A 14397-nucleotide genomic window follows, 5' to 3' on the forward strand; every position below is an offset into this window, starting at 1 on the left:
ATTAATCAAAAAATAATTTTAAAAAACCGACCACTTGTGGTCGATTTTTGGGAATATTTAAAAATTAATTTTTTTTTTTAAAAAAATGACTACTTGTGGCCGGTTTTCTTATTTTTGTAAAATTTAAATTATTAAAATATAAAATAATTAATATAAAAATTACTAGAATATTTATTTTGATATTTTATAATAATAAAGCAACCAGATGTGGTCACTTTTTTTAATTAAAAAAATAATTAAAAATCGACCACAAGTGGTCAATTTTTTTCGACCACTTTTTGTGGTCGGTTTTTTCGGGTTTTTTTAGTAGTGAATGATCTGTCAATATAACATCCATATTTAAAATTTTCAAATATGAAAAAACAACTATTAATTTAAATATTATATATGTGATAATTGAAACTCATTAAATATGGCCATGTATATGTAATTATTTTTATAAAAGTAGTTAATTTTGTTCTTTTCCTGTTAGTAGGTAAATTTTAGTTGGATGATTTTGATAGTTTGTAAAAGTTGAGGCATAAAATCATATTTAAAAAAGTTTTTTCAAAAGTAAAAAAAAATAATTCTAAAAGGACATGGACAAACATAACTCCAACTCCAATTTCAACTCCAACTCCAACTCCAACTCCAACTCCAACTCCAGCTCCAGCGACTACTAATTTTCACGGCCAAACTGACTACTAATTTTCACGGGGCCAACTGACTAAGTAATAATCCACTATTCGATTACAAGATGATCTCAAACACGCCTTTAATTTCTTTCCTATACTTCCTTAATTTTTAAGCTAAGCAAAGTGTTCGGATCTAAATAAATAAAGTTCTAAACCATATCTGAAAAAAGGAAAAAATTGGACTTTACTGCACTAAAGAAAATCTTTAGTGATTTGGGGATTTTTTTTTTCCCAATAGGCACCTGTTTTACCTAAGGAAGCAACAAAATATAAAAAAACATAAAAATCTAGGGGTCATTTGGTTGGAAGTAGTATTTTAAAACGCATGAGGCAAGACGTAAGTCTCGAAACCTACGACATAAGTATCATGAATCTACAGAGTATATCTCGTATTTTCAATTTTACAATTTTATTAGTAAGAAAAAAAGCAAACGTAAGATTTTTAATAATTCTGCAAATAAATTTAAATAAATCAATAATAAAATAGAAAATATTATAATTATTTTCTAAAAGTGTTGTTTTTTTTATTTGTATATTCAGAAAAAAATAATAACATAATATTTACGCTTTGAAGTATTTTTGGTGCGCCCTATCTAGAGATTCTTCTTGAAAAGACCTTTGAAAATATTGATTGGAAATAAATTATGTGAAGATAACTTAATAAATTAATTATTTTAAAATTATTATTTTCAATAAAAAATAAAATAACATCATATTTTCAAAATAGCTAATTTCAAAATAAATTATTGTGTAATATTATTCAACCAAACTCAACTTAATTTAATTCCAATATTAGTTAGGCAGTAACAGTAAATCCAAAAATTCTGGCAATAGTTAATTTCAAAATAAATTATTCTATAATATTATTCAACCAAACTCAACTTAATTTAATTCCAAAATTAGTTAGGCAGTAACAGTATATCCAAAAATTCTGCCAATTTAGGGGAAAAAGGCCCACAACAAGACAGCGCATCAAAAACACGTTGTCATTTCCTAGGTGGCAATCAGTTATTGGACTAATGCACATAAGTCAACATTTGCTATTTCACCTAATCTAAATACATCAAGAAAAAAAAAAAAAAAAAAACGCACACACAGAGAATTGAAGACACGTTCTCAGTTTTACACTTTGTTCTTCGGCCGTTGCTGCTGAAGTTCCGTTTAGGAAGTTTTGGATTCCGATCGGGTTCCGGGGTAGTTGAGCATTCGCATCCTTTTTTCCGGTGAGGAGTTCTGGTACGGATCCCGATCTGCGATTGCTGTTTGTAAGAATCTTCTGCATTTGTTGATTTAATTGAATGTGTAGACTTCAATTATCAGTTTTATTTGATTCAAAGTAGTTGTAACTGCTGTACTGGCATTTAGGATGTGCAATTGTGTTTCGGCGATTTTTTTTTTTTTACCTAAGTGATAGATACTGCATTGATCAGTTTCAAATGTGTTTATTTTGTAAATTCGTTGATTTAATTGGATATTTATACTTCAATTATCAGTTTTATTGGAATTTAAAGTTATTCTAACTGCTGTACTTGTATTTAGGGTGTGCTAATCGAAGTGCTAATGCATTGATCAGTCTCAAATTTATTTGTTTGCAAATTAGTTGATTTCATCTGTAGAATTATAGTTGGAAACGGCTTTCAGTATGTTCATTTGTTTTTTTTTTGTTCAACTTGGCTGTTTTTAGCTCTCCTTTGCTTGCTTATGGTTGTTTGATTATACGTGTATCGCTGTGTTTGGACATTCCACCTATTTTTCAACTTAAACACTTGTGAATTAGCTGTAAGTTGTAACTGCTCTGCTGACATTTTTAGGGTTCGATTGTGTTTCTACGATTTTTGTTATCTATATGCTTAAACTTTAATCAGTTTCAAATGGCTTCTTTGCAAATTCATTGATTTTTGAACATGTAATCTCTCCTTTCGCTGTCTTTTGAACATGTAATATATCTGATAGAATGTTTTTGGTTCTTTTTCTGCCCCAGGATCTGAAGATTTTATGTGAGTGGGTTTAATAGTTGGAAAGTAGACGTCAGAGCTGGTGATTAACAAAAGAAATTCAAAATACAGCGACCAGGTTCAGGGGGCGATTTGCCCCAAAGTGAGTTCACCCCTTTCCCAGTAGCACGGAGGGTAAATTCTTTTCAAACTGTTGCAATGGATGATGACATGGAAGGAGGGAACTTGGGCCCTTTCCAAGATAGGCCAAGGACATTTCCTAGCATGAAGAGTAAAGCTTATGCACCATGGGTAAGTTACATTATTTAGGTTCACTTGTTTCTATATTTTGCTCACGTTTCTTCTAGCTCCAAGATTTGGGTTTTCCAGTGACTTAAAAGTCATGCTTTTGTCTATTTTATGGAGAATCTGTTTGTATCTAGCTTTCTGGAGAGAATGACATGTTCATTATTGTTGTTTACTATACTAAAATCTTCTTTTTAGCATATACAGCTGTTTCTTGCCGTCTAATCCCCTTATTGTGGTGTACTTTATAGTCTTCTCTAAATTTTAAACATTTTAAATCCTGCTAGATATTTTTTTTCTAGGAACTGAACCCTATTACTGGTGAAAAAAGGCATATGATTGCACGGAAAGAATGTAAATAGTTAAACAAACTGTGCATGAAAACTGGTAACCACTTTGTTGTAACAGAAGACAGTTTGTTGTGTTGATTCCTATTTCTTATAACTGTGATTCCTAATTATTCTAAGTATATACGAAGTTATAGAAAGAAGGCCTACTTTCTTAGTACATAACAAGCAGTAGATATGTATGCATGAGAATTAGGAATCGACACTGCAACCTGTCTTCCTTTGGATGCAGTAGTATATGTTGACTTATAGTACTTTCCGTGTACTGGTGAAGGGGAGCCTTGGAATAACTGGTAAAGTTGCTTCCATGTGACCAGGAGGTCACGGGTTCAAGCCTTGGAAACAGCCTCTGGCAGAAATGCAAGGTAAGGCTACGATACAACCTTGTGGTGGGGCCCTTCCCCGGACACCGCGCATAGCAGTAACTTTAGTGCACCGGGCTGCCCTTTATAGTACTTTCCGTGTAGTTTTCAAATTTGTAAATTTTATTTTAAGAAACTTGAAGAATCTATTACGCAAAGTTAAGTCTTTTGACCCTTGTTCTTCGAGCTCCTTCACATAAGTTGGGGCTGAGGGAGTAGTAAACATAAACTCAGATATGTAAGAGCTTGCTACATTCCAAATTATTAATCTTGAAGCTTCTGTCCCGACTTTCGATTATGCACTCATAATTCAAAGAGCTAACAGCATTTCAGATTCAATTAGTTAACGTGGTTGAAAAGTGAAAACACAATAGATTTATGAGATAACTGTTGAAGTCTTATTTGAATCTCCACAGAAGTAGAAGATCCAAATAATTGTACTTTTCTTTAGAAGAGTAATTGTACTCATAGCGCAAGCTAGCCCGGACACCATGGTTATTTAAAAAAAGGAATAAATTTACCCATAATCATAGGAGCACTTGAGCAGGGACTGACAATACAGACATCAAAATTATACTAGACTTATTCCCTAACCAGATAGTTTTCATAGATTAGATGGTGCACCATGATCCACTTAGGAGTCTTTTGATAGGGTGTATAAGAATAGTGCTGAGTATTAGTTATGCGTGCATTAGTTATGTTGAACTTATTATGCCGTGTTTGGTTTGATGTATTAAAAATAACATGCATTGCATATTCTTTTTTTTTTAAAGTATTTGCTTACAAAAATATCCTCCACAAATACAATGGAAAGGATGTGGAAAAGGTTTTGAGGGACAATTGTGTCTTTATCCATGTTATGGATTCATTAGAATCCCTTGCATTGCTTATACAATGGTTTCCCATGTATTAGTTTTGCACGGAAAAACAATGATTACTTAGGTTTAGCTTGCGAATTTGTGGCACCGTAGTAGAATCGACGGCTATTTGCCATGGATCTACTGGCATATCAGCTAAGTTTCTTGTTCTCCTACTTACGGGTGATTCTGCCTAGAAACGTTAACCATTTCATGCTTTGTGGATGAATAAGGTGGCTATTTCAATTTTTTTGGTTATTTGAATGCTTTTTTTTCTTTTTCTACTTTCTTAGGAAATTCTATTGCATGTTTCTTAAAAGAATCAATTATTGGAAACCGTTTGCCTCACATTGTTTTACATTCTATATACCTTGACCCCTCCCCTGGAGAGAGCTATGTTTCATTAGCTATTGTTTGTGAAGAATAAAATATCTTTATTGTTAGTCGCAAAAGAAGTAAGTTCCTTTGTTCTCAATTTTAAATTCATGGTTATAGTCACTAGTTTTCCTAAAGTTTTATTCACCATTCATTTGCTCATGTCTACGACAAGTCGACAACTACGACATCTCTAAATAAGTTGGGGTCGGCTATATGAATCCTCGTTTCATCATTTAAGCTCATATTATACCATCATTATAATAAATGAAATAAAAGTGAAGCCTAGTGGTTCAATGAAGTTAGGTCGGTTGAGCACCATGAGGTCTAGTTCAATTCCCAACAGAGACAAACACTAGGTGATTTCTTCCCATCTACCTCGTACCTGTTGATGGTGGAAGGTGGCAGGTATTCATGGAATTAGTGGAGGTGTGTGCAAATAGGCCCGAACACCACGATTATCAAAAAAGTGAATCTTTTTCTTCCATTGTATCTTTAGCGAAGTCTGTACTAATACCAAGCAATTGTAGATCTTTTGAGACCACTTCCTTCCATGTAAGTTTAGGTCTACCCCTTCCCTTTTTAACACCTTCATTTACCATAGTTTCACACCTATAGACCAATGCATCTATAAGTCGATGTATAACATGTTCAAACCATCTTAAGCAACCATCTCATGTTTTATCCTCAATCTGTGCTGCTTGCACCTTCTGGCGAATGTGGCCATTTCTAATCTTATCTAATCTGGTATGACCGCACATCCATCTTAGCATCCATATCTCCACAACACTCATCTTGTGGATATATGCTTGACTTTTGCAACCCAACATTCGCTTCGATATAACATAGCTAGTCTTATAGCTACTATAGATCTTACCTTTCACTTTGGAGATATCTTTCTATTACATAGCACCCCGGCAGCACTTCTTCATTTCAACCATCCAGTTTGCTCATGTCTATACTTCTAATTATTAGTCGATAAACATAAAAGAAGTGCCCGTTTTGAACCTCTTTGGTATCCGTTATCTATGAGTAATAAACATAATTGACTTTGAATTTTGCCCAAGAAGTTGTGCCACATCAAGTCAGAATATGTTGAAATTAAAGATGAAGTAGGTTTAGGCAGGAATGCTCGTTACAGTTTTGTAATGCAAAGTAAATGAGGAAGACCAGCATTCTGAAAGTATACAAAACCTTGAAACTTTCACCAGCACCAATCTTGAGTGTGCCTCTTCTCTATCTGTATAGAAATAAATAACTTGTTCAGTTGCTTGTTTATGATTATACTCTGTGATTCAAACTGATTATGTATTTTAGTTGTTCACTGTTGCTTAAATAAAATTGTTGAATGAGAAACTGTTTTTAGCAGCATAAATTTAATTTCTTTTTCTTTCACAGTTTGCTTAACGTTGTCACAACTTTCATGCAGATATTTCGTGTTCTCATGAGGATAAACTCTCGCATTCTGTTGTTGCTCCTGCTTGTTTGTTTTGGAGCTATCTTTTACATTGGTGCGAGTACCTCGCCCATCATTGTGTTTGTATTTTCAGTTTGTATCATCAGTTTTTTCGTGTCGATTTATCTTACTAAGTGGGTGCTGGCAAAGGATGAGGGACCTCCTGAGATGTCCGAGGTACAATCTTCTTGATCAGTTTTTAAGATGTCTTTCAAGTTCTCCCGATCCTTTTGTTTTTGTCTGTGTCTATAACTAGTGCATCAGAAAGTTTGGACAACATTTTCTCGTACTAGATCATATTTTTCTTTTGATATGGGTCTCAAGGTCTATGCAGCAAACTAAATGAGTCTAGATCTTATTGTTCTTTGGTTCTTTTTCTTTTATTCATTTATTCATTTATCGGTGGAGGATAGAGGTTGATGGAGAAACTGGGTTAGGTCGTAGGGATGCAGGAATGACGTATCCAAAACCTTAGTCTTGGTGAAGGGGCTCCTATTGTTTGGGCTAACTTTTGATTATCATGTATGAGTGGTTGTTCCAAGGGTTGAAGTTGTGTAGAGTTGCATCTGCAGAAGATGCTATGGAGGTTCAGCGTGGGACTACCTCTGCTTTTGCTTATGTCACCTTCACCTGCCAACCACAATATGATCTATTCCCTCCATTTTCATTTCTCTTCTCCATGTTCTTAGTTATCACATCACCTGATCTTACTGTCCTTTATAGCCATAAGATTTTCAGCAAGAAGTCGATTCAAAGGCAAAATTATGTCTCGATTATGGAAAATTTAACGTAAGAAGTTGGTAAAAAGCTTGATGTATTCATGTTGGCCCCCAATTCTCAGAAACTTGGATTTGCAGTCATGATTTTGCTCCTGTTTTATTGGAATATGTTGTATATTGTCTTCAAGTCTTGAGCTCATTATTTATATTGTCTTAAAGTCTTGAACTCATTATTTAACTTGCTAGATATCAGATGCAATACGTGACGGAGCCGAAGGTTTCTTCCGGACTCAGTATGGGACCATCTCCAAGATGGCATTGTTGCTTGGACTGGTTATACTTGGCATATATTTATTTCGTACTATAACTCCTCAGCAAGAGGCATCTGGCTTAGGCAGGTGATGGCAGGTTTTGGTTGAATATTGCTCTTCTTTCAGGAGAAGTTTGAGTTCACTTTATGATACTTCCCGTGCTGACGTAGGGCAACATCTGCTTATATTACGGTTGCTGCATTTCTTTTTGGGGCTTTATGTTCTGGTGTTGCTGGGTATGTTGGCATGTGGGTGTCAGTACGTGCAAATGTTCGAGTATCCAGTGCAGCAAGGCGGTCAGCTCGAGAGGCCTTGCAGGTTCTTCTTATCTTCATAATAATATTCGCTAGGAACAACGCTAAGGTCCTTTCTTGTAAAAATTGACTTGATATCTTTCTGATGTAGATAGCTGTTCGTGCTGGTGGATTTTCAGCATTGGTGGTTGTTGGTATGGCTGTAATGGGTGTTGCTATCCTGTATGCAATTTTGTATGTGTGGTTCCGGGTGGATTCGACTGGTACAATGAAGGCAACCGATTGTGAGTAAAAGCTGTTTTCACATTGTTTTATTTCACTAAGATGTACTTTTGACTTTTGAATATCTGTTTTCTAGTTCAGATTTTGACTTCTACGTCATCTTTACACAGTACCTCTTGTTTTCTAGTTCACATTGTGACTTCTACTTCATCTTTTCACAGTGCCTCTTCTACTAGTTGGGTATGGTTTTGGAGCTTCATTTGTTGCCCTTTTTGCTCAGTTGGGTGGTGGAATATACACAAAGGCTGCTGATGTTGGAGCTGATCTTGTTGGAAAAGTAGAGCAGGGTATACCTGAAGATGACCCACGGAACCCTGCTGTAATTGCAGATTTGGTATTTATCTACTCTCTTTTTATTGGCTTCCGTAACTTCTGTGTTCAATCATGCATTTCAGTCATTTCTTCTAGCTGGATGTTTTATGAATGATCTCATTAAGTTTTATTTTATGCCCCATACACCTTGGTAGTGCAGCGGAATTTCAAGTTTCTTTAAATTGTACTTTTAACTTTGAGGTTCAAACATCTTTTGGTGCTTGAGTAGAACCAATGATTCTCATTTTTCTAGATGAAAGTTATCTCCTTTGATAAATTCTTGGTAGTTTGAAGAAGAATATTTTGTCTTCTCTGAGGTTCCTATGATCAATTGTTTAACATTCTAGCTTTGTGCTTGCGATGTCTTATAATTAGCACCAAGTGTAAACAAATTAAGAAAAAAAGAAAAAAAGTTTGCTATTTCAAATTAAACATAGAAAAGGAATTATAGACTATCAACATCTGCTCCATCAATTGTTTGACCGATAACTGTGACTGACTACCTATAACATTGTGTCGATATGCCTCATGCTAACCTTATAAATTCCCAAATTTTAGGTAGGGGACAATGTTGGCGACTGTGCAGCTCGAGGTGCAGATCTTTTCGAAAGTATTGCTGCCGAGATTATTAGTGCAATGATACTTGGAGGAACCATGGCTCAACGCTGCAAAATTGAAGGTAGGGCGACACCCACACTTGCATTTATTTAACTGTAACTTAGGTTGCTGTAGAGATTTGGTTTTGAAGGTGAGTGGTAATCCTGGTGAGAGTGTATCAAAATATTACTCTGATAGTTCTATGCCAACAAATGCATTTGGACCAAATATTACGGGAAGAGAGTAGTTCAGCATAGTTATGGGTACTATGAAGGAACTGTATGTTTAGTTGTTTACAACTGAGGGTCAGCAAGTGTTTTTAGATCAGTGTTGTCAAAGGTAAAGCCCAAAAGAGTGCTGAAATAGGTAGAAGTGTTTGAGAAAATACAATTAAAAAACGTGATTTAGTGATTTAGTGAGCACAGAGCTGTTGGTTGGCGTTGTTTTGGTAAGATGGACATTTCATCAACTTAGTTCCTTCACTGAAGGCTGGTTAAGCTGGTGAAAGCACGCCTTTGAAAAAAATGTTAGATGCTTCTGATTATAATGCGAGGGGGGAAGAGGCCTTGTAACGATAATTGTCTTACATTGTTGTTCCTCCCATAATTAAGTTTTGTCATCTTAAGTTTGGATAACAGTTGCAGCTTAGTGGCTTAATTGTCTGTTATTATGCCACTGAAACTACCCAGGTGCCATAAAATGAGCTTAGTATTTATTTTACTATAGTAAACAGTGAGGATTTTGTGTCAAAATGGAGGGAGAAGGTTGGTGAGAATCCTGAAGGTGACATGGACTAGCTCGGGGTTGAGGTTTTGTTGCTCTAGTTGTATTCTAGACACTAGATATAATGAAATTGCATCAATTTCTCAGCTCTAAAGGCTTACTTATAGATTTTTCTTGATGACATAATTAACTTATTAATGTGATAGGAAAAATCCCCGCATGCAAGACATCTACAGAAAGTAGAGAATTTTACCCAAAATAGGATCCTCAGTTATGCTTTTCATAGTTATTAGACATATATGTGTATAGAAATTAGAATGATCACCTTTTCTTCTCTTGATGTGGCTAAATACTGAACTCCTTTGCTTCTCTTGATGTGGCTAAATACTGAACTTTTGTTCCTAGAAATGATTTCATAATTAATTATGCCTGCAATGTGATCTGCTTTTTTCTTAAAGTTGTATGTTTTATCTAATTTATGTTGATTTTTTCTGCAGATCCTTCCGGCTTTATTCTGTTTCCTCTAGTTGTTCATTCATTTGATCTGGTTGTATCATCGGTTGGCATATTCTCTATTCGAAACAAGAGGGATTCTGGAGTTATTGGAACTATAGAGGATCCCATGAGAACTCTTGAAAAGGGGTACTCGGTGACAATATTTTTAGCTGTTCTGACATTTGGTTTGGTAAAGTTTTATTTGCCTTGGATTACTCTGAATTGGTTATTTGACTTCTGTCTCCGTTCTCTCGCTAATAGTTTGCATTGCATTTGCAGTCTACACGGTGGTTACTTTACACCGAACAGGCACCTTCTGCTTGGTTGAATTTTGCTTTATGCGGTCTGGTTGGAATTGTTACTGCCTATGTCTTTGTTTGGATCTCAAAGTACTACACTGACTACAAATACGAGCCCGTGCGTACCTTAGCCCTTGCTAGCTCTACTGGCCATGGAACAAACATAATTGCGGGTGTTAGTTTGGGTCTGGAATCTACAGCTCTACCTGTCCTTGTCATAAGCTTGGCTATTGTTTCTGCTTTCTGGCTTGGTCGCACTTCAGGATTGACAGATGAAGCTGGAAATCCAACTGGGGGGTTGTTTGGCACTGCTGTAGCAACTATGGGAATGCTCAGTACAGCAGCGTATGTTCTCACCATGGATATGTTTGGTCCAATAGCTGATAATGCTGGTGGGATTGTTGAGATGAGCCAACAGGTGATGCTAATGTTTCTGAGCAAAAGCATGAGGTTGTGACTTCTTTTATCGTAATCTTTTGTTAGCTTGGTTAGCTCAATAAGCCTTTTCATATACAGCCTGAAAGTGTTCGTGAGATAACTGATGTTCTTGATGCTGTTGGAAACACTACCAAAGCTACAACCAAGGGATTTGCAATTGGATCTGCAGCTCTTGCATCATTTCTTCTGTTCAGTGCCTACATGGATGAGGTAGCTGCATTTGCCCAAGAATCCTTCAAGCAGGTATGGAATTGCTACAGCTTTCTATTTAGCCTTTTTATTTAACTACGTTAACTATACAGTGGCAGGACCAAGAATTTTAATTAATATGCAGGTTGACATAGCGATACCTGAAGTATTTGTTGGTGGATTACTTGGCTCTATGCTCATCTTTCTGTTCAGTGCTTGGGCCTGTGCAGCTGTTGGTCGAACTGCTCAGGAAGTAGTCAATGAAGTAAGAAGGCAGTTTATTGAGAGGCCAGGGATCATGGTTAGTAGTATTACCTTTCAGAAGGTTTACTTGTGTTGCAGAATACTCTTGGACATGCTGAAGTTAATGCATGTTACGTTTACTGGTGGCAGGACTACAAGGAGAAGCCAGATTACGGTCGATGTGTGTCCATTGTTGCGTCTGCATCTTTGAGGGAGATGATTAAACCTGGAGCCCTAGCTATCATATCCCCCACCGTTGTTGGTGAGTCTTGCACTTAGGCATTTTCTCCATGCTTTATGAGAACTGTTTTCCTGCTATAAAAGCCATATAGCTGCATGTTTTCTTGCAATCTGGAAGCATAAATCTGTAGGTAGCTACCACTGTGTTTTGGTTAAATGTATCGCTATTAGGTCAACTTAGTTTTGGTCCTTGAGAGCTCTTTCTTTGAACTTAGAAGTCTTGTATAATATTCAGGGATAATACACATGTTCCTCCCTGGATTGTCTAGGTTTCTTTGTTGCAAACATAAACTTTGCAGGGGTTGTTTGGTGGGTGGGTGGGTTTGGGGGTATTACCCTTGGAGGCATTTTCAAAATGGAATAAATATCCCCTTCAGTGATGATGTGGCACAGGAAATGAGCTCATTTTGAGGGAGGTGTATGTAGCAAAAAATTGTTGAGATTGACTAATGTGTACAACTGTCAGTTTTAGCTGGATACTATACAGTTAATTATACTTAATTGATTAATAAATGATATTTGTCTTACTCCTTCAGCCCTTTCCTCCTTTTATCAAATTTCATTTCTAAAACTCAGCCATGGCGCCTGCCACCCATCCGTTCCTGCCATCTCTCTCTTTCTTTCATTTTTCACCTACAGTATTCTTTGCTTAATCCCGGCACCACCCTAATCTTCCCCAAAAATACATGATAGATGAATTTGCGTATGCAAAATCAGTAAGAAGATGTGAGAGAGATCCCGCATAATTGTTTTTCTTAGAAGATGTGAGAGAGATCCCGCATAATTGTTTTTCTTCCACCACGCGCATAATTTGGAAAAGTAATTTTTGTTATAAAATACCCTCATAGTCTGTGGACAAGGAAAATTGAACAGTTGTTTGAAAACAAGCAAAACTGGAAATCGGCACTGGGGTTCCAGTTTCTTTTTGGTTCCCCTGATTCAATCTAGAAATAGATGATCAAGTGTTTCAAAGGTAGATCATTGTTTTTAAAGATAGAAAATGTACGGCTTGTTCTATAGAAAAATTCCGATGAGGGATTTGCTGGGAAAATTGATATCTCGCTTTTTAACATGATATCTTGAGACCACGATTGAACAAAATGACAGCTATTCTTTGAGGGGACTTGGATCATAGTTTAAGTGTGCATCTGAGAAAAAATCCGGAGAAGTCCAGGGGTAAAATATGTATTATCCCTAATATCTATCTTCTGATATAATATTTGTCGCAGATTTATTGAATGAGTTTGTTAATCTTGTCACATAATTGCTCTTATCTGCATCTGCTTGCATTTTCTGTGGAATGACTGGGTAACTTGTCAGCTACATTAACGCATAGGAATCACATCATCAGGTCGTTCTCATCTTTTTCTTCCTTTTTTTATATTTTGTTCGTGGTTTAAATAGTTTCTACATGGTCATTTGTTGTATAGCTTAGCCACATGATATTACAAAGTAACAACTGGCTTAGAATTGCAAAAATTGTGCTGTGAGGTGGGGTATCATTGAGAAATGGGAGTTATTCCACCACAATTGATTTCAATGAGCAACTACATCTGTATAAATTTACCCTGCAAGTCTTTCTGCTGAATGATGAAACATATCATCCAAATTCCGTCCATTCACCACACCGCGTGATCCTCTGTTTGACTATTTTCCTCAGCAGTGAGTATGTTTACCTGAATATAGTAGATGTGACATGTCAATTATTTTGTTATCCTTCCTGTTAGTTTACTTGGTATGGTCTGTCTGTGCACTCTAGTTTATCTCTGGTGATCTCCTCTTCACCAAACATTAGAAGTAAAATTTGAGAAGAATTCTTTGCAATCTATTTATTCCCTTGAGTTCATGTGTGTGGCAAGTTCTAATTCTTGATTGATGTCTTTTAAGTTTGTGTTTTCATATCTTCTTTGATTTCAGTTTTGAATTTTGAGTCTATTATGTCATCATGATCTCTGTCTAGGTTTTCTTTTCCGCATTTTGGGCTACTACACGGGGCATCCTCTTCTTGGAGCTAAAGTTGTAGCTTCCATGTTGATGTTTGCCACGGTTTCTGGTATCCTTATGGCTCTTTTCCTCAACACTGCTGGTGGAGCCTGGGATAATGCAAAGAAATACATAGAAACGGGCGCTCTTGGAGGCAAGGGGAGTGACACCCACAAAGCAGCAGTCACGGGAGACACGTAAGTGTTCTTAAATGATTCTCATGTTCTCAAGCTATGTTGCTCGTATTCGCCAAAAATGCCAACGCTTCCGTGTCGGATCTTCTGGCAGTGGCATTTTCGAAGGATGTGAGCAACATTGTTCCCAAGTGTTGGTAGAATCATATTACTCAGATCATTTCAAGCAAGCTTTGTTTTGTGCATTCGTTTTTGTTCTTGTACTTGCTTGATTGTTCTAAATAGTCATCAAGTCATGACAATACATAAAGCAAAACTAAACGGATCATGTGGCAGAGCCCTTACAATTTCTTTTCTGTTTGCAGGGTAGGCGACCCATTCAAAGATACAGCTGGACCTTCTCTGCACGTACTAATCAAAATGCTTGCAACAATAACCCTTGTGATGGCTCCTATCTTTCTTTGAGAGTTAAGTTAATAGAGATTTTTAAATATACGGCACCAGGTCTCTCTAAGAGCTTTTCTGTTGTCACTGGATATATGATGAGAGATGTACTTTATGGTTACATAACGAATACCATATTTTTTGGCACATGAATTTCTAACTATAGGCAACTCTCTTTTTAGTTTCTCAGTTTAAACTAGTTTAACTTGGTTCCTGTTTTCCTTTTTGGTGTTTTTTTCGTTTACTTTTTCATTTTCTTTCCTAATGGTGGTAGAGTAGGATCTTCTTCCCGACTTTGGTCTTTCTGAAGGAATCAAAATTTGGATAGACAGAAAAATAGAGCGTGTATGAATTTAGAATGTTGGTTTATAATCCTTAGACTAATTTAAGGTTTATATCCTCAAGTTTTTGTTATGAATAAAA

General features: G+C 36.2%; 1 protein-coding gene across 3 annotated transcripts; it reads left to right on the forward strand.

The window, feature by feature from the left end:
- The first annotated feature begins 1718 nt into the window (after positions 1-1718).
- Positions 1719-14196, forward strand: LOC107867620 (pyrophosphate-energized membrane proton pump 3). 3 transcript variants are annotated; one of them, XM_016713937.2, is made up of 15 exons: positions 1719-1910; positions 2656-2920; positions 6285-6488; positions 7277-7428; positions 7512-7659; positions 7747-7879; positions 8039-8211; positions 8748-8868; positions 10007-10194; positions 10284-10721; positions 10820-10984; positions 11076-11231; positions 11324-11435; positions 13374-13593; positions 13896-14196. In XM_016713937.2, exons 2-15 carry the CDS (start codon positions 2828-2830, stop codon positions 13993-13995), a joined length of 2403 nt encoding a protein of 800 aa, XP_016569423.1. In that variant the 5' UTR covers positions 1719-1910; positions 2656-2827; the 3' UTR covers positions 13996-14196. The 3 variants fall into 3 exon arrangements, with proteins under 3 accessions (XP_016569423.1, XP_016569422.1, XP_047266382.1); XM_016713936.2 differs by having other exon boundaries at positions 1736-1939; XM_047410426.1 differs by lacking the exons at positions 1719-1910; positions 2656-2920 and having other exon boundaries at positions 6362-6488; positions 7284-7428.
- The last annotated feature ends 201 nt before the right edge of the window (positions 14197-14397 follow it).

Source organism: Capsicum annuum, chromosome 4 (genome assembly GCF_002878395.1).
Source record: "Capsicum annuum cultivar UCD-10X-F1 chromosome 4, UCD10Xv1.1, whole genome shotgun sequence".
In the NCBI taxonomy this organism is placed as follows: Eukaryota; Viridiplantae; Streptophyta; class Magnoliopsida; order Solanales; family Solanaceae; genus Capsicum; species Capsicum annuum.

Excerpts from the sequence above, each read along its gene's own strand:
- LOC107867620 (XM_016713937.2), top strand. The coding sequence starts at position 2,828 with ATGGATGATGACATGGAAGGAGGGAACTTGGGCCCTTTCCAAGATAGG. Across the intron at positions 6,489-7,276 it reads GACCTCCTGAGATGTCCGAG|ATATCAGATGCAATACGTGA; the intron begins GTACAATCTTCT and ends TTAACTTGCTAG. Across the intron at positions 13,594-13,895 it reads GCAGCAGTCACGGGAGACAC|GGTAGGCGACCCATTCAAAG; the intron begins GTAAGTGTTCTT and ends TTCTGTTTGCAG.